The sequence below is a fragment of the Dromiciops gliroides genome, chromosome 1 (assembly GCF_019393635.1).
Source record: "Dromiciops gliroides isolate mDroGli1 chromosome 1, mDroGli1.pri, whole genome shotgun sequence".
In the NCBI taxonomy this organism is placed as follows: domain Eukaryota; kingdom Metazoa; phylum Chordata; class Mammalia; order Microbiotheria; family Microbiotheriidae; genus Dromiciops; species Dromiciops gliroides.
Window position 1 is genome coordinate 39,913,627 of NC_057861.1, and position 20,960 is coordinate 39,934,586.

The window sequence follows — 20,960 nt, forward strand, 5'->3', positions numbered from 1 at the left end:
AATTGGGGAATGGCTGAACAAGTTGTGATATATGAATGTAATGGAATACTATTGTGCTGTAAGAAACTATGAGCAGGCAGATTTCAGAGAAACTGGAAGGACTTTCATGAATTGATGATGAGTGAGATGAGCAGAACCAGGAGAACATTATACATATAATCAACATTATTTGTTGATCAACTGTGATAGACTTGATTCTTTTCAGCAATACAATGGTCCAAGATAGTTCCAAAGGACTCATGATGGAAAATGCTCTCCCAATCCAGAAAAAAAGAACTGTGGAATCTAGATGCAGGGGGTCCATTCAATAGTGTTAGAAAAAATTTTTTCCTGATAGCCTCAATTGCTCTTTTTGGAATTTCTACTCAATGTTCCAGGCTGTGCTTTATAAAAAGCTTAATCCCTACTCCACATGACAATCCTTCAAATAATTGAAGAAAGTTATCATATGCCCCCTGGGTCTTCTCTAGTCTAAACATGTCCAATTCTTTCAACTGATGCACATTTGACAGGAGCCTCAAGGATGTTTACCATTCTGGCTGTCCTCTTCTGAACACTCTAGCTTATCAACGTCTTTTCTAAATGTAGTATCCAGAACTAAAATACAATACTCCAAACAAATATTATACAACAAACAACACTTCAAACCTCCCATCCCAGGGACCTGTTGGGCTCCTCTTAATGCAGTCCCAAAACATAATAACTTTTTTTGGCTGTCACATCACACTGCTAACTCGTACTGAGCTAGCATTCCACTAAAATCCCCTTTTACAGAACAACTACTTTTTAACTACCCCACTCCCATGCTATACTTGTGAAGTTGTTTTTGTGTATCCAAGTGAAACAGATTTATTCCTAATTAATTTCATTTTATTATATTAATACTGATGCCCTAGCCTGTCTCTGTAGTGTCCTCCAAGTCTCTGTCCTAGGTTCCCCTCTTTTTACTCTACACTATTTCACTTCATCAGCTATCATGAGTTCAGTGATCATCCCTATGCAGATTATTCCAAGATCAATATATCTAGCCTTAATCTCTCTGCTGAGGTAGTTATGGATCTCCAACTGCCTTTGAACATCTCAACACGTCTAACTCATTATCTTTCTCCCCCTCCCAAACCAACCCTCCTAGAGAACTTCCTTATTACTGTCAAGGATATCAGCACCCTCTGTCACCTAGGCCTCTTAGACCCTCCCTTTCACTCATCCCACAAAACCAATCTATTACCAGATCTCATTTCTACTTTTACATTTCTCATGTACCCCTCTCTCTCTCCTCATACAGCCCCCAACTCTAATTCAGGCCCTCATCACCTTTCACCTGGACTACTACAATAGCCACAAGACCCTCTCCACTCCAACTCACCCTCCACTTATCCACACGGTAATTTTTCTAAAGCTTGCACCTGACCCTGTCACATTCTCCCAACTTCCACCTTGCTCAGCTCAGAATTCAGTCATACAACTAGTTATTGATTCCCTGGGTACCTAAACCCCACCAAAACCAACCCAAGGTCTATTCAAGTTTCTTTCTTTAGTTGTGGAACAAAAGGTTTTACCTTATTAAAAAAGAATTTTAGTTACTACACATCATTTGGAGACATATCTAAGGGCATTACACTGTCTTCTCTGTTCTATAGGAAGGTATCCTCATAATAAAAGGATTCTCTTCCTTGCTGAGGTGTATTTTCAGTTACCAGCCATCTGACAGGAAGTATTTTGAAGGAACTGACCCCTAAAATCACACTAAGCCTACTGTGCTTGGTCTGGAGATAAAGATGGAATAGAGGTATTTTCTTCTTTTTTTTTTCTTTTCTTCTTTCAAAGAAAAGGCTCCTTCCTTGTTAAAATGTAATTTCAGGCATCACCTATCAGGTGGAATCAGAGTAGGATGTATTTTGGGGCTCATTACTTTCCATTTGGAAACATGTACACATATGAATATAAATATACATATATATAACATGCATATATTTATAATATGCATATATTTGTTTGCATGTTGTCACTTCCATCAGAATTTGAATTATTTTTTTAAAAATAAAAGTATTTTATTATTTTCCAGTTACATGTAGAGATAGATTTCAGCATTTGTTTACATAAGATTTCCAATTTCCAATTTTTCTTCCTCCTTCCCCCCCTCCCCCAGACAGCAGCAGGCAATCCAATATAGGTTATATATATACATATATATATATATATATATATATATATATAAACACACACATATACATAACAACATTAAACATATTTCTGCATCAGTCATGCTGTAAGAGAAGAATCAGAGCAATAAGGAAAAACCTCAAAATAGAAAAACAACAGCACCAAAAACAAAAGAAATAGTATGGTTCAATCAGCATCTATGTTCCATAGTTCTTTTTTTTTTCCTTCTGGATTTGGAGAGCCTTTTCCATCATGACTCTCCTGGAACTCTCTTGAACCATTGTATTGGTGAGAAGAATCCAGTCCATCACAGTTGATCAACATACAATGTTGATGATACTGTGTATAATCTTCTTCTGGTTCTGTTCATCTCACTCATCATCAGTTCAGAATTTTAATTCTTAGGGAAGGGTCTTTCGTTTGTAACCCCAGTCCCATGCTCAAAAGGTTTTGGAAGTCTTGCTACTACACAAGAGAGCTTGGCACACTATGTATCTCCAGCACTCAGTACAGTGTCTTGAACACAGTAAGCTCTTAATAGATGTTTGTAGAAGGAATGACCCACCCTTGAAATTGACTCAGATCTACTTTGCTAGCTCTGAAGGTAACTGTGGAGTAAAACATTTTTCTTCTGAACAAAAGGGTTTCATTTCTTGTTAAAAAGTAATTTCAGGTATCACACATTGTTGGGGAAGTACTGCTGAGGAATACACCCTGGGAATTACAGTAGGCCTATTGTGCTAGCTCTGAAGCTCACTGAGCCATCTAACTTTTTCTTTGTTAAAAAGGAAACTGAATCACCATTCATCAGGTGGGAAGTATTTGAAAGGCACCCAATCCTGAAATCGCACCAGGTCCAGTCTGTTGCCCTTGAAACCAATCTTAAGAACAAAAGGCTTTTCCTATTTTGACCCAAGTGCTGACTTTCTCCTTGTTAAAAAGGAAATTCCATGACAATCCACTAGCTGGGGAAGGATCTGGGCTACACCAGGGGTTCATCACTGAAATGAACACTAAGGTCTACTCTGCTGTCCTGCATCACCCAGTGTTAGAGTAGGGTGATCTGGATGAGAGGCAGCTAAGCATACTACTGGCCTCAGAATAAGGAAATTTTGAAATTTGAATCCTGCCTCAGATTCTTAGTAGCTGTGTGGCCCTGGGCAAGCTGCTTTCCCTCTCTAGTCATTTCTCAGTTTCCTCATCTGTGGAATAAACAATTTTTTTTTTAAATGAGAGGATTAGACTCCCTCAAAAGTTCCTTTCCAGACCTTGGTGAAAGGTAGAGCCAAGATGGCAGGGAGAATCCAGCAAGCTGCCTGAGCTCTCCTTTGGTTCCCTCAAAAAGAACATTAAATCAAGCCTCTAAACATATTCTGAAACGAAAGAACCTACGAAAAGACAGAAAGACATAATCCTCCAACCTGAGATAATTCAAAAGACTTCAGAAAAGATCAGTCTCACGCAGGCAGGGTGGGACTGCAGCACAACGCAGCATAGAGGGGGTTGGGGCAAGACAGCGGCAAGCTCTAGGCCACAGAGGAGCAACTGAGGCCCCTTGATCCTGGCTCAGCAGGCTGGTGGCACAGCAGGCCAATGGTGAGATCCACCAGCACCAGCTGAGAGGGCAGGCTGCCAGCTAAAGGGCCACCCACAGGACAGGCGCGACCAGGTCTGGCCATCCCAGAGCATGCCAGAAGCAAGCACAGGGAGCAAGGCCAAGGCAGTGATAAATCTGCAAGGCATAGAGGCCTCATAGTAGAAAGTTAGTGACACAGCCCCTATCTACCAGCACAAAAAGCTTAAAACAGTGACCCTGGTGCCCAAGGAGTGGACCTCAACTTAAAAAAGAAATAAGCTGCAATATTAGTAAGAAACAAAAAAGAGCTCTCACCATTGAGAACTTCTGTGTTGACAGGGAAGAGCCAAATAAACTCAGATGAGGACAATAGTCTCAAATTGCCAACATATGAAGCCTAAAGAGAGAAGATGAATTGGTCTTAAGACCAAAAAGCCTTCTTGGAAGAGCTCAAAAAAGGATTTTAAAAATCACTTGAGTGGCAGCTAGGTGGTGCAGTGGACAGAGCATTGGCCCTGGAGTCAGGAGTACCTGAGTTCAAATCCGGCCTCAGACACTTAACATTTACTAGCTGTGTGACCCTGGGCAAGTCACTTAACCCCAATTGCCTCACTAAAAAAAAAAAATCACTTGAGAGAGGTAGAAGAAAAAATGGGAAGACAAATGAAAGCAACACAAGAAAATTGTGAAAAAAGACTCAGCAGCTTGGAAAAGGAAGCACAAAGATTGACCAAAGAAAACAATTCCTTAAAAAAAATCATTTGACCAAATGGAAAAGGAGATGCATAATCTCATTGAAGAAAACGATGCCTTAAAAATTAAAATTGGACAGTTGGAAGCTAACGACCCCATGAGACACCAGGAATCAGTCAAACAGAATCAAAAAAATGAAAAAATAGAAGAAAATGTGAAATACCTCATTGGAAAGACAACTGACCTAGAAAACAGATCCAGGAGAGACAATTTGAGAATCATTGGACTGCCTGAAAGCCATGATCAGAAAAAGAGTCTAGACACCATATTCCAGGAAATCATCAAGGAGAATTACCCTGATATTACATAATCATAGGATAAAATCGTCATTGAAAGACTCCACTAATCACCTCCTGAAAGAGACCCCAAAAGGAAAACTCCAAGGAATATAGTAGCCAAATTCCAGAATTATCAAGTGAAGGAGAAAATACTCCAAGCAGCCAGAAAGAAGCAATTTAAATATCATGGAGCCACAGTCAGGATTGCTCAGGACCTGGCAGCTTCAACATTAAAAGGATCACAAGGCTTAGAATATGATATTCTGGAAGGCAAAGGAGCTTGGATTGCAGCCAAGCAACCCAGAAAAACCAATCATTCTCTTTCAAAGGAAAAGATGGACATTCAATGAAATAAGGAGCTTTCAAGGTTTCCTGATGAAAAGACCAGAACTGAATAGAAATTTTGATCTTAACAAAAAAGACTCAAGTTTAAAAAGGTAAACAGGAGGAAGAAAAAGTTATTCAATAAGGTTAAACTGTTTACATTCTTACATGGGAAAATAATACTTATAACTCTTGATAACTGTATATATATATGTGTGTGTGTGTGTGTGTGTGCATGCGTGTGCACAGATAGAAGGATTATACGCAGAGGCAATAGAAATTGCCTTTGATGTGATGATATAAAGGAAATTAAGGGGTTAAAAGTAGTTACAGGGAGAAGAGGAAAGGGGAGGTGGAATGGGGTGAATTATATCATATGAAGTGGTGCAAAAAACCTATTACAATAGAGGGAAATAAGGGAGGGGTGAACATTGTTTCAACCTTACCCTCACTAGATTTGATTCAAAGAGGGAATAACATATACATTCACTTGGATAAAGAAACTTAGCATATTCTTTAGGGAAGTAAAAGGGTAAGGGGAAAAGGGGGGGCTGATAAAAGGGAGGGCAGATTGTGGGAGGCAGGGGTAAGAAGCAAAACGTTGGTGAGGAGGAATAGGGTGAAAGAAGGGGGGGAAGTACAAAAGGGGTAAAGAGAATAGAAGGAAATAGACAGCTAGTAATAATAACTATGAATGTGAATAGGATGAACTCTGCCATAAAACTGAAGCAAATAGCAGAGTGAATTAAAAAACAGAATCTTACAATATGCTGTTTACAAGAAACACATTTGAAGCAGAGAGATACACACAAAGTAAAGGTGAAAGGTTGGAGCAGAATATATTATGCTTCAGCTGAAGTTAAAAAAGCAAGGGTAGCAATCCTTATCTCAGACAAAGCAAAGGCAAAAATAGATCTAATTAAAAGAGATAAGGAAGGAAACTACATCTTGCTGAAAGGTATTATAGATAATGAAGTAATATCAATACTAAACATGTATGCTCCAAGTGGTATAGCATCCAAAGTCTTAGAGGAGAAGTTAAATGAGTTACAAGAGGAAATAGACAGCAAAACTATACTAGTGGGGGATGTGAATCTTCCCCTCTCAGAATTAGATAAATCTAGCCACAAAATAATTAAGAATTGAAGTTAAAGAGGAGAATAGAATGTTAGAAAAGTTAGATATGATAGATGTCTGGAGAAAACTGAATAGGGATAGAAAGGAATATACCTTTTTCTCAGCAGTACATGGCCCATATTAAAAAATTGACCATGTATTAGGGAACAAAATCCTCAGAGTCATATGTAGAAAGGCAGAAATAGTAAATGCATCCTTCTCAGATCATGATGCAAAAAAATTACATGTAATAAAGAACCATGGAAAGGTAGACTGAAAATTAATGGTAAACTAAATAATTTCATTCTAAAGAATGAGTAGGTCAAACAACAAATCATAGAAACAATAACTTCATCCAAGACAATGACAATAATGAGACAACATACCAAAATCTACGGGATGCAGCCAAAGCAGTGCTTAAGGGAAATTTTATATCTCTAAATGCTTACATCAATAAAAAAGAGAAAGAGAAGATCAATGAATTGGGCAAGCAACTTAAAAAGCTAGAAAAAGAACAAATTAAAAATCCCCAAATCAGAAATCCTGAAATTAAATTGAAATTAAATTAAATTGAAATGAAGAAAACCATAGAATTAATCAATAAAACTAAGAGCTGGTTTTATGAAAAAAATGATAAAATAGATAAACCATTGGATAATTTGATTTTTAAAAAATAAAGAAAACCAAATTACCAGTATCAAAAATGAAAATAAAGTGGAAATTAAAGCAATAATTAGGAATTATTTTGCCCAACTGTATGCCAATAAATCTCACAATCTAAATGAAATGGATAAATATTTACAAAAATACAAACTGCCCAGGTTAACTGAAGAGGAAATAAAATCCTTAAATAAGCCCATATCAGAAAAAGAAATTGAACAAGCCATGAATGAACGCCCTAAGAAAAAATCTCCAGGGCCAGATGGGTTTACAAGTGAATTCTAACAAACATTTAAAGAACAATTAATTTCAATATTACTCAAATTATTTCAAAAAATAGGTGAAGGAGTTCTACCAAATTCCTTTTATGACATAAATATGGTGTTGATACCAAAACCAGGCAGAGTCAAAACAGAGAAAGAAAATTATAAACCAATTTCCCTAATGAATATTGATGCAAAAATTTTAACTAAGATATTAGCAAGGAGATTACAGCAAGTGATCACCAGGATAATACACTATGACCAGGTGGGATTTGTATCAGGAATGCAGGGCTGGTTTAACATTAGGAAAACTATTAACATAATCAATTATATCAATAAGAAAACTAACCAAAATCATATGACTACTTCAATAGATGCAGAGAAAGAAAGTGTTTGACAAAATACAGCATCCATTCCTAAAAAAACACTTGAGAGCTTAGGAATACGTGATGCTTTCCTTAAAATAATAAGCATTATCTACCTAAAACCAGCAGCAAGCATTAAATGCAATGGAGAAAACTTAGAGGCATTCCCAATAAGATCAGGGGGTGAAACAGGGATGTCCATTACCACCTCCATTATTTAATATTGTACTAGAAATGTAAGCTTTAGCAATCAGAGAAGAGAAAGGAATTAAAGGAATTAGAATAGGCAAGGAGGAAACAAAAATATCACTCTTTGCAGATGATATGATGGTATACTCAGAGAATCCTAGAGAATCAATTAAAAATTACTTGAAACAATTAACAACTTTAGCAAAGTAACAGGATATAAAATAAATCCACAAAAATCATCAGCATTTCTATACATGGCCAACAAAGTCCAGCAGCAAGAGATAGAAAGAGAAATTCCATTTAAAGTAATGGTAGACAATATAAAATACTTGGGAGTCTACTTGCCAAGACTAATCCAGGAACTCTATGAACACAATTACAAAACACTTTTTACACAAATCAAATCAGATCTAAATAATTGGAAAAATATCAATTGCTCATGGATAGGCAAAGCTAATATAATAAAAACGACAATGCTACCTAAATTAATTTACTTATTCAGTGCCATACCAATTGGACTACCTGAAAATTATTTTATAGAGCTAGAAAAAATAATAACAAAATTGATCTGGAAAAACAAAAGGTCAAGAATATCAAAGGAAATAATGAAAAAAAAATGCACAGGAAGGTGGGCTAGCTGTGCCAAATCTGAAGCTTTACTATAAAGTGGCAGTCATCAAAACTATCTGGTACTGGCTAAGAAATAGAGTGGAGGATCTATGGAATAGGTTAGGCACAGGAGAGACACAGTAGTAAATGACTTTAGTAATGTACTATTTGATAAACCATAAGATTCCAGCTACTAGGATAGGAACTTAGTATTTGACAAAAACTGCTGGGAAAACTGGAAGATAGTTTGGCAGAAACTAGGCATAGACCAACATCTTACACCTTATACTAAAATAAGGTCAAAATGGGTACATGATTTAGACATAAAAGGTGATACCATAGGTAAATTAGGCAAAGAAGGAATAGTTTACCTCTCAGATCTTTGGAAAGGAGAACAGTTTATGACCAAACAAGAGATAGAGAATATTATGAGATGCAAAATGGATGATTTTGATTACATTAAATTAAAAAGGTTTTGTACAAACAGAAGCAATGCAGCCAAAATTAGAAGGGAGGCTGAAAGCTGGGAAATAATTTTTATAGCCAGTACTTCTGATAAAGGCCTCATTTCTAAAATATATAGGGAACTAAATCAAATCTATAAGAATCCAAGTCATTCCCCAATTAAGAAATGGTCAAAGGATATGAACAGGTAATTTTCTGATGAAGAAATCAAAGCTATCTATTGCCATATGAAAAAATGCTCTAAATCACTCTTGATTAGAGAGATGCAAATTAAAACAACTCTGAGGTACCACCCCACACCTATCCTATTGGCTAATATTACAAAAAAATTAATGTTGGAGAAGCTGTGGAAAAATTGGAACACTAATGGAGCTGTGAACTGATCCAACCATTCTAGAGAGCAGTTTGGAACTATGCCTAAAGGGCTATAAAGCTGTGCATACCCTTTGACCCAGCAATAGCACTATTAGGGCTTTTTTCCCAAAGAGATCATAAAAGAAGGGAAAAGGACCCACATGCACAAAAACATTTATAGCTGCTCTTTTTGTGGTGGCAAGGAATTGAAAATTGAGGGGTTGCCCATCAATTGGGGAATGGCTGAACAAGCTGTGGTATATGAATGTAATGGAATACTATTGTGCTGTAAGAAACAATGAGCAGGAGGAGTTCAGAGAAATCTGGAAAGACTTGCATGAACAATGATGAATGAGATGAGCAGCACCAGGAGAACATTGTACACCGTATCAACAACATTATTAGTTGATCAACTGTGATAGACTTGATTCTTTTCAGCAATACAATGGTCCAAGATAGTTCCAAAGGACTCATAATGGAACATGCTCTCCAAACCCAGAAAAAAAAAAAAGAACTGTTGAATCTGGATGCAGATGGAACCATACTATTTCTATTGTTTTTGTTGTTGTTTTTCTTTTTTGAGGTTTTTCCTTTTTGCTCTGATTCTTCTCTCATAACATGACTAATTCAGAAATATGTTTAATGTGATTGTACATATATAACCTATATCAGATTGCTTGCTGTTTGGGGGAGGGAGGAGGGAGGGAGAAAAATTTGAAACTAGAAATCTTATAAAAACAAATGTTGAAAACTATCTCTACATGTAACTGGAAAATAATAAAATATTTATGTTAAATTTTTTAAAAATTCCTTTCTAGTTCTAAATCTATGACATCCTATGAGATGCAACTTCTTGATTTTGGAGGAAGAAACAAAGCCAGTGAACTACCAGACCTTTGCCAGATGTCACTAGAATGGCAGATCATGGATTCCAACCTTTGCTCTCTCACCTTAAATCTCTTGTTCTTTTCTTTAATAACAACAGGGAGCGTTTCTACAGTGTCTTAAGAGCTTAACAACCTTAATCTCATTTGATCCTCACCACAACCCTGTGCCGTGGGTGTTATTAATGTTGCTTTTTAAATTATTATTATTACTGTTGCTATTATAGATCCTTACCTGTAAATGACTCCAAAGCTGTTTAAAACTCTATGGCGGGGGGCAGCTAGGTGGCACAGTGGATAAAGCACGGGCCCTGGATTCAGGAGGACCTGAGTTCAAATCCAACCTCAGACACTTAACACGTACTAGCTGTGTGACCCTGGGCAAGTCACTTAACCCCAATTGCCTGCCTCTCTCTCTCTCTCTCTCTCTCTCTCTCTCTCTCTCTCTCTCTCTCTCACACACACAGCCCTCTATAGGGGGGAAGGGGGTGTTTGGTAGGGGATAAAGAAGAGGAGAAGAGGATGAAAAATGTGGGGGAAAGTGAAGAGGGGAGCATGGAGGGACAAAGGAGAGGAGGAGGAAGGGAAAAAGAAGCAAGGGAAAGAGGGGTGAAGGGAAAGGGAGGGAAAGTGAGGGAGGGGAAAAAGAAGGGTAAGTAAAAGAGGGAGGGGGAAAAGAAGGGTAAGTAAAAGAGGGAGGAGGAAAGGAAAGGGGGAGGAGAAGAGGAAAGAAGGGAAAGGGCAGGAGGGGAGGGAGGGTCAGCCTTCCCCACTCCATCTTTTTTTTGGGGGGGCGGGGCAATGAGGGTTAAATGACTTGCCCAGGGTCGCACAGCTAATAGGTGTCAAGTTATTTGAACTCAGGTCTTCCTGACTCCAGGGCAGGTGTTCTATCCACTGCGCCACCTAGAGGCCCCCACCCTCCTCATCCTAAATCTGCCTCTCAGACCTAACCTCCGCCCCTCGTTTGCACGGAGCCCTTCCAGTCAGGCCCTTGCTTCTTCCAGGCGCAAGGGAGGAACTTTCTGTCAGGAGTCACGGAGCCTCACCCTTTGCCTCTTAACAAGGCCAGTCAGGTCGGGCTCGCTTGGGCGGGCCTCCTCAGCCCCATCCCTTCCTGGGACCGGAGGCTCCGCGCGGGAGCCAGGGAGCGCGAGCTCCTCCTAGCTTCCCTGTAGGCCGAGGCTCCCGGGGTCCCCTCAATCCCTGGACGCCCACGGGCTTCGTCCCCATTGAGGGAGAGCGCGGGAGGACGAGCCGAGGCAGCCAATCCCGGAACAGCACGAGCGCTTGTGGGCGGGGCCCGCGAGGGCTGGGTATCCTGGTTATGTCCATCCGCACGGGGAAGAAAAAGAGACCCTAATTCTAAACTCTCCTGTCCGCCCAAGTGGGGGCGAGATCCTGAAGAACCCGTGCTAGATTGTGTGTGTGGGGGTTGTGGAATTTAACAAAGGGAAGAAGAGGGGAGGATTATTCCATGGGGGGGGGGGGAGGGTCCCGGGGAGTAAAAGGTGGCGGAGTGATCAAAGTGAAGGGAATGTTCAGCAGGTGCTATAATTAGAAGGGAGGAGAGGCAGTTCTTTGGGCTGCTTTGGGTGGAAATGGGAAGAGTGGCACCCTGCGGGGAGGAAGAGAAGGAGGAGAAGGAAGAGGAGAAGGGAGTGATTTTGCAGAGAGAGTGCTGCTTGTAACCCCCAAGGGTAATTGCCCTTCTTTATCTTTTTTTCCATTTTAGACCTGCAATACACCCCAAGGAGCTGATAGAGAGCACCCTTCCCCGCATTCAATGGACGGCTGTTGAAAGAGTCCTCTTCTCCCCACCCTAAGAAGTATCCCCCTAACCCTGGATGAGAATAATGAAGATCTTTAGATTCCCCCGCTCTGGAGAACCCAGCCCCTTGTCGTGGATGGAGACCCCCTCCCCAAGTTTCTCAACATACTCGTCCCATGGAGCTCGTGAAGGATCTTTCCTTCCATTTATAGCTCTCCCCCAGTCGTAGGTTTCCTTTGTATTGCTGTCTATACTTTATCTCCTTTATGCCTTACGACTCTATAAGTACTATTGCCGTTATTATAGGCATTTTACAGGTAGAGAAACTGAGCCTTAGGTTAAGTAAGATAAGCATGGTAAGCATGCATCTTGTAAATTCAGACTAGTGTCTTCGGGACTACAACACTCTCAAGTCTAACACAGCAGCAGGTTAAAATCCCAAGAGCTCAGGACTGGGGGATAGAAGATCAAGCCAAGTTTGGTGTTTCTATTTACTACTTGTGTGACTGATTGCTAGGTCAGAATTCAGAGGAATCCAATGAAAAGTCACAAGATCATGGGCAAGTTCCTCAACACTAAACCTTTCTGGGCATTTTTTCTCTTATCTGTAAAATTAGTTTGAATGATACGACTTCTAAGGTTATTTTGAGGTCTTATCTATTCATAAAACTCAAGTTTTCTAGCCTGAATTTTCTTTAAGGAGAGGGAAAGGACATTTTCCATTTGCCATTTCTTATGCCCCAGGTCCTCAAACTAATGGGGGAAAAGAATTCTTGTTAAAATATTTAATTCTATAGTGATTTCTCTATAAGGTATTGCTATTATTAAACATAGAATGGAAATATATCCATTCAAGATTCCAGTTGCAACTCTAAACCTCATTTGAAAAAAAAATTTCATCATTATGGTAAGCTATCTGTGATCAATTGGAATGTCTTGTTGCAAGTGTAAAAGGCTAGTTGGCTTTGTGTTTGGTAAATATATGTTCTTTTTATTTTTTAATTAGAAGTTTTTATTTATTTAGGATTTTAAAATATATGTTCTTCAAAAATTCATTTTGATAGCTTAATCAAAATAAGGGAAATTCAAGGAATTATTAAGGAAGAGTGAAGTTTAGTATGTTGCTCATTTCTAGAAAAAAATGAGTGGTCGAGCCAGGAAAAATGGAATGGCAAGAGGAAGGCTGCCAAAGGATACACAGAGTGGTGCACCTATTAGGGTGAGTGCTCTCATTTTCATAAATGTAGAGCCATCCATCTATAGTCTTCTGCTGAGTTTGTCTGGGAATTCAATATCCCTTACATATTAAGGATAAATGGGGTTAAGTTATTCAATATAGATGGGGCCTCTACCAATAGTTAGGCTCTTCTCCCTCCAACTAGCAAAATTCCCTAGTTTTCCCCCAAAGAATCCTAAAAGGCCATTGCAATTCTGTATCTTCCCAATGATTCCTTTACAAGTCATTTAACTATGGAACATGATGTATGTTTGCTTATTTAGAACCCTAGTTTCCAGAAAGGGGTTGAATGAGAGAATTCCAGTGGTAACTCATAGTATTTTTCTCTTCTGAAAAATTTAAATGAGGAATAACTAAGCAGAAGCCTTTCAAATATGCAAATAGGCTTAATTTCCCTTATTTTAAAATATCTTTCTCTTCCTCCTTTTCTGGGGATAGTTTGCATTTGTTTTCTTAAATATTATTTAAATACTTTAAATATAATTTATCAAATTTTTATTTTTTCTATTTGTATTTTATTATATTAAATGTCATCTATCAAATATTTTAAGTATCATTTCTTGATTATACAATTGAGTCCTCTACTGGCATGTGAGATTTAATGGTGCTTTTAACTGCTAAAATAAATAAACTGCAGGGTCAGCAACCTGGTAATGGGAGGTCCAGGTGTCGACAATGGCAACTGAGGCAAGCACCAGAACCAGCTTCAGAACCAGGACCAGCTTCAGCTCAAACACCAATTTCAGCTCTAGAAGTTGCTCAGGCACCAGCACCAACTCAAGCACAAGGTGGGGCAGAAATATTGGCTTGGCCACCAGCAACAGCTAGGGAAGAAACTTGGGCAGAAGTAGTGGCTCGGGCACCAGGACCGGCTCGGGCACCAGGACCGGCTCGGGCACCAGGACCGGCTCGGGCACCAGGACCGGCTCGGGCACCAGGACGGGCTCGGGCACCAGGACGGGCTCGGGCAGCAGCACAGGCTCGAGCACCTATACCCACATTGGCACCTACAAGGGAACCTGTTAGACATGAAGAACCAAGAGGGACAGAAGGAGGAGCTGTGGAAGGAACATCTGCATTTCCAGGTGATGTTGTGGGGATGGGACTAAACAATTAGGAGATTTTTGTTTCCTTTTCTTCTTTCTTTTTGAAAAAAATATTTTTATCATTCATTTAAAAATTTTTTGAAGTCCAAATTCTTTCTTTCTGTCACACCCCTCCCCCACGTGTTAAGAAGGCAAGAAATGTGATATCAATTATTCCTGTGAAATCTTGCAAAACATATTTCCATATTAGCCATGTTGCAAAAAAAAAAAGCAAGAAAAATAAAGAAAGTGAAAAAATTATGCTTCAATCTGCTTTCAGACCCCATCACTTTTTTCTCTGAGGTTGGATAACATTTTTCATCATAAGTCCTTCAGAGTGGTCTTGGATCATTGTATTGATCAGAAGAGCTAAGTCATTCACAGTTGATCATTGTACAATATTGTTGTTACTGTATAGATTTTTCTCCTGTTTCTGCTCACTTCACTTTGCATCATTTCATGTCTTTCTAATTTTTTTCTGAAATCATCCTAATCATCATTTCTTATAGTACAAAAATATTACATTATAATAATATACCAAACTTATTTAGCCATTCCCCAATTGATGGGCATCCCCTCAAGTTCCAATTCTTTGCCACTACAAAAAGAGCTACTATACTTGGTTTTGTATATATAGGCCCTTTCCCTATTTCTTTGATTTCTTTAGGATACAGACCTAGCAGTGGTAATGCTCGGCCAAAAGGTATGCACAATTTTATAGCCCTTTGGGCATAGTTCCAAATTGCTCTCCAAAACAGTTGGCTCAGTTCACAATTCCACCATCAGTACATTAGTGTCCCAGTTTTTCCACATCCCCTCCAACATTTGTTCCTTTTCTATCATATTGGCCAATCTAATACATGTGAAGTGATACCTCAGAGTTGTTTTAATTGGCTTTTTCTAATCAATAGTAATTTAGAACCTTTTTTCATGTGACTATAGATTTTTAACTTTTATTTCTTCTTCTGAAAATTACCTGTTCATATCTTTTGACCATTTGTCAATTGGAGAGATTCATATTCTTATAAAGTTGACTTGGTTCTTTATATATTTGAGAAATAAGGCCCTTATCAGAAATACTACTTGCAAAAAATTTTTCTGAAGTTTTTGGTTTTCCTTATAATTTCGGTCTCATTAATTTTGTTTGTGCAAAAAACATTAAATTTAATGTAATCAAAATTAGCCATTTTACTTCCTATAATCCTCTCTTTTGTTTGGACATAAATTCTTCCCTTATTCAGACATTTGACAGGTAAAAATGTCCATGCTTCTCTCATTTGCTTTTTATATTCACCTTTATGTCTAAATCATGTTCCCATTTTAACCTTATCTTGGAGTTATCTAACCTTATCTTGTGAGATGTTGGCTTATACCTAGTTTCTGAAAACTGCTTTCTAGTTTGCCCAGCAATTTTTGTCAAATAGTGAGTTCTCGTACCAAAAGCTAGGATCTTGGAGTTTATCAAACTTTACAATACTATGGTCATTTACTATTATGTATTGTATACCTAATTTATTCCACTGGTCCACCATTCTAATTCTCAGCCAGTACCAGATTGCTTCGTACAACAGTTTGGTATCTGGTATGACTAGGCAACCTTCCTTCACATTTTTTTCATTGATTTCCTTTAATATTCTTGACCTTTTGTTCTTCTAGATGAATTTTGTTGTTATTCTTTCTAGCTCTATAAAATAATTTTTGGTAGTTTGGTGTGGCAGTGAATAAAAAAAATTAGGCAGAATTGTCATTTTTATTATTGGCTTGGCCTACCTATGAGCAATTTCTCCAGTTGTTTAGCTCAGTCTTTATTTTTGTGAAGTGTGGTGTAATTGTGTTCATATAGTTCCTGGGTTTGTCTTGATAAGTAGACTCCCAAATATTTTATATTGTCTGTAGCTATTTTAAATGGAATTTCCCTTACGATCTCTTGCTGTTGGGTTTTTTTTTGGTAATATATAGAAATGTTGATGATTTTGTAAGGGTTTATTTTATAAATCCTGCAACTTTGCTCAAGTTGTTAATTGTTTCAGCTATTTTTAGTTGATTCTCTAGGATTTTCTAAATACACCATCGTAATCATCTGAAAAGAGCGATAGTGTTTTTTTAACTCATTGCCTTTTCTAATTTCTTTTTTTTGTCTTATTGCTACAATTAGCTTTTCTAGTACAATATTGAATGTTTGTTTCCTTTTTTTGAAGAAGACCCTTTTGTCCTTGCACTATTCCCAGATGATCTTTCTTTCTAGGTTTTTTTGTACCCACAATCTCTCCTGTTTCAATCAATGACCAGGTGCTTTGTATGCACTTATGCTGTGCTAGAGTCTGGGATATGAGCCCAAAGAATGAAACAATCCCTTCTTGCAATGAACGTATGTTCCAATGGAGACAAGTGCATATGAACATATATACAGCATAAATGTCAAGTGGATAAATACAAATATGTGCAAAGTAGTTAAGTAAAAGGAAGTTTGGGAAGGAGGGCACTACCAATCAGCAAGATTGGGAACTGCTTCATATAGAAGATGGGGCTTGAGCTGTATATTAAAAAGGGAAGAGAGAATAGTGCATTTCAGGCATGAGTAATGCCTAAGGCAAAGTCAGGAGATCAAGTATATTCTGTGTGAAGAGCAAAAAAATGGCCAGTTTAGCTAAATCAAAGTGTATGGGATACTGAGTAAAGCCCATTGAGTGTGGAAAGATAGATTGGGGCCAGGTTGTATAGGGCTTTAAAAGCTCAATAGAGTTCATGGTTTTCCCCCAAAATCTCCTCCTACATATCTGACTGTTCCTTCTGAGTCTTGTTTCCTAGATCATTATCTATGCCACTCCTTAAATGTGTGGGCATACTGTAGGGCTCTGCCCTGGGTCGTCTTTTTTCTCTTTGGACTCTCTTGGTGATATCAAGCTTCCATGGGTTTAACTATCATCTATGTACAGATGCCTCTCAATTATCCATATCCAGTTCTTATCTTTCTCATGAGCTCTAGCCTCATGTCACCAACTAGATGCTAGGTATCCCCACTCTTTTATCTTCTTGGTATCTTGAGCTCAAGGTGTCCAAAGCAGAACTCATTAGCTTCTACCTTAAACCTACCCCACTCCCTAAATTCTCTCTTGTTTTGACCAATCTATTTCCCAGGTTCAAAACCAAGGAATCTGCTTAGACTTCACATGCATCAGCTCCCTGCCAATCCAATTCACTGGGAGGTTCTATTGAATTTCAAATTTGTTTCATTCATTCTATTCATATAGCTACCACCCTACTTGTAAGACCTTTATGGTCTTTCACCTGAACTACAACAGTCTCCTCATTACTTTACCTGCTTCAGACCTGTATTCTTTCCCATCCCATCATCAGCACAGTTGCCAAATTCATATTCCTGAAGCATGAGTCTGAAGCTGACTGTCATTCCCCTGTTCAAGAAACCTTTGGATCTCTATTAATGCTAAGATAAAAAATACATGTTCGGGCAGCTAGGTGGCTCAGTGGATAAAGCACTGGCCTTGGATTCAGGAGGACCTGAGTTCAAATCCAGCCTCAGACACTTGACACTAGCTGTGTGACCCTGGGCAAGTCACTTAACCCTCACTGCCCCACAAAAATTTAAAATTAAAAAAAAAAATACATGTTCTCTGCATTTAGAGCCCTTCACAGTCTGGTACTAGGTGAGGTCAATGTCATGTTTCTTTCCATCATGTCCTCTACTTTACAGTCAAATTGCCCTACTTCCTACATTCCATTCCATTCTGGACTTTGGGCCTTTGTAAAGTGCTCTCTTCAAGGCTTAGCTCAAGTTCTACACCTTTTACAAAAGTTTTTTTTTTTTTTTAATTTCATCACCTTTCTATTAATTCATACATAGTTTGTATTCATTTATCTGTGTTCAAGTTGTTTTCACCCATCATTATGTAAGTTCCTTTAAGGCAAGGACTATTTCATTTGTCTTTATACCCCAATACTAAGTACATTGCCTTGCACACAGATATTTGATAAATACATGTTGAACTGAGAAAAAAAAATTGGCTTAAAAGATAGAGCATGATAATAACAAATAGAAGAGAAACTTGAGGTTTCTCTTGAAAAACTTGGTAGTTTTAAGATTGTCATTTCTAGGCTTAAACTTGGTTGGTTTCCCTTAAATCACGGCTTCTGAAGGTAGAACATCAGCAGAATAAATCGGCGGAATAATTAGAATGCTAATTATACCACCCAATTATGTCTTCCTTCTTCTTATCTTGTGTTAGTTTTCTATTGTAATATTACTTGCTATCTAGATTTCTTCTGAGTTGTAGTCAGCTTAAATGCAGCAAAATCTCTCAATGATTCAGAATTTCTGGGAGAGTGAGGTTGACTTTTCACAGCTCTGCCTCTCTTAAATCCAATTCACAAGTCAAAACATTCCCCTTGTGATGTCATTGGTCCTGTTCAAGAATAAACAACAACAACAACAGGGTCAAGATAGCCATTTAGATAAGACTGCTGGTGGTTTTTATCTAATAGATGACAAATAGTTGTTACAGCACTGAGTGAGACCTTTTCTGTTTTATATAATGATATATTTTATTTATTTTTGTTTTTCACTATCAGGCCAACAGGAGATTTGGGAATTTCTACATGCTTAGTCTATCAAGATGTCCTGGAATAAGTGTGATTCCTACCTTCCCCTCATAGGTATCATCAAGCAGGGCAGGAAAACCAAAGGAATGTTAAGGGGAGAGGGTGGTTTGGACTGACTAGACGGAGGAACAGAGTAGGGAGAACAAGAAGGTTAAACTTAAGATGCCACCATTTTGTCGAGCATTTTGAACATGGAGAAAAATATTTTCAGTTTTATTTGGCAAGCAATAAGAACCAAAGAAGAATCTACCTAGAGGAGTGATATTACTAGATTTGTGAATTAGGAAGATTAATATAATAGTCTGAAAGCAGAATTGGGAACTGAGTGAAGGCTCAGAGACATTTAAGAGTCCATTGTAATAGTCCAGACCTCTGATAATGAATCTTTGATCCACAATGGAAGAGTCAGCAATACAGAAGAAGGAGCAGATAAGAGATCTTAAAATATATATAAAAAAAAAACAAACATAAAAGGCATGATTGATTTTTAGCTTGAATATGAGTAAGAAAGGAGACTATAAGAGGTTTTGAACATTGGACATTAGATACCACTGACAAATAGTGAAAGCAGAAAAGGAAAAAAGATTATTGGGAGGGGAGTAGGAAAAAATGTATATGTTTTGTTCAAGTTCCTTTTGAGGTGACAATAGCATATCGGGTAGAGATATGCTATAGGCAACTGGAGATTTTGGTCCCAGTCTCAAAAACAGTCTCTAGAAGAGTCATCTACATAGAAATGATATTTGAAGATCTTAAGTGAATGATAGCATGGTATCATGGCATTGTTGTTTTTATCCTTCATTCTTTTCTTTTCTTTCTTTCTTTCTTTCTTTTTTTTGAGGTTAAGTGATTTGCCGGAGGCCACACAGCTAGTAAGTGTCAAGTGCCTGAGGCCAGGTTTGAACTCAGGTCCTCCTGAATCCAGGGTTTATCCACTGCACCACTTTACCTTCATTATTGAAGAGGACCATGACATTGGGGTGAATTTCATTTAAGTGGGGGAGGGCTGTCCAAGTTCACCAACCTCACTCTCTCCTCCAGAGCCATCTGGGCTCAGTGGTAAGATATAGATCAGAACAACTGGAGATGGCCCTGGATAGTTGGAGTTAAGTGATTTGCCCAGGGTCACACATATAGTAAGGGACTGAGGTGAGATTTGAACTCGGGTCCTCCTGACTCCAGGACTGGCACTTTATCCATTGTACCACCTAGCTGCTCCTATATCGTGGTATTACAAAGAATAAAACCTGAGTCAGGGCCATGAATCTGGTGATTAAGAAGTCATTAGTCCAATGCCCAAAGGGCTATAAAACTGCCCATACTCTTTGATCCAGCAATACCACTGCTCGGTCTATACTCCAAATAGATATTCCCCAAAAGGGAAAAGGTCCTGTTTGTACAAAAATATTTATAGCGGCTCTTTTTGTACAAATAGGACCTTTTCCCTTTGTGTAACTAGCAAAACCTTCCTTCATTTTGGACCTCTTCCTCTTGTACTACCTTTATCATCTAGCACTCATAGGAACCTGTGTTTCTCCAGATGACCTGGGATCCTAGGCATCCTTTCCAGCACTGGCTGCCCCTTCTTTCACTTTCATCACTCCCTTCCACTCTCCTGACCCCACACTGGTACTGCAGAGGTAGGAGAAGAGTTCTTACTTCCCATCACCAGTTCTTTGGTACCTGAAGTTCCTCAGCAAGTTCTCTTCCTTTGAAGTTTACTACCAAGACGGATCATCCAAATGCAGATCATGGTGACGTTGTGCGCTGGCTCCCAGGTTGTCCTTCCTTTCTCTAGGAATTTAGTACCTAGCTCACTGGCTTCCTTCTCTTTCCAACTCTTGCATTACACTGGGGGACTCCAGCATTCATGGTGATGTTCCCTCAAACGTCCCGACCTCCAGTTCCTTAGTATTTTCAGATGCCACGACCTACTTCTCAACTCCACTTCAGCTACATATGGAGATGGCTCCACCTTAGATCTTACCCTCATCTACAAGGGTTCCATATTTTTGACCCCAAACTCAATTATTACTTTATCTGATCATATTTCATCATTCCCTCTCCCTGCTTGTGCCTTCCCCTTCTTGAGCTTATTCTTCAGTCTGATTGTGACCTATAATTCCTCAGTTTAGTCTTAAGCCTGACTTCAGTTCACAATCTCTCTGTCCTCTGTTCTTGGATTCTGACCTTCCTGTTCTATTGTGCCTTGCCAAACTTGAGCCCTGCATTAACTGCTATCATAAGATTC

The 20,960-nt window shown here is 38.6% G+C and overlaps 1 protein-coding gene across 1 annotated transcript in view; it reads left to right on the forward strand.

Moving 5' to 3' along the window:
* Positions 1-12,911: 12,911 nt before the first annotated feature.
* The window catches only part of LOC122735998 (piwi-like protein 1), a 61,994-nt gene continuing 53,945 nt past the window's right edge, over positions 12,912-20,960 (forward strand). Inside the window, exons 1-3 of the mRNA XM_043977962.1 lie at positions 12,912-12,989; positions 13,645-13,914; positions 13,987-14,092. Coding sequence (XP_043833897.1) covers positions 12,912-12,989; positions 13,645-13,914; positions 13,987-14,092 — 454 coding nt within the window. The remainder of the gene's footprint in view (positions 12,990-13,644; positions 13,915-13,986; positions 14,093-20,960) is intronic.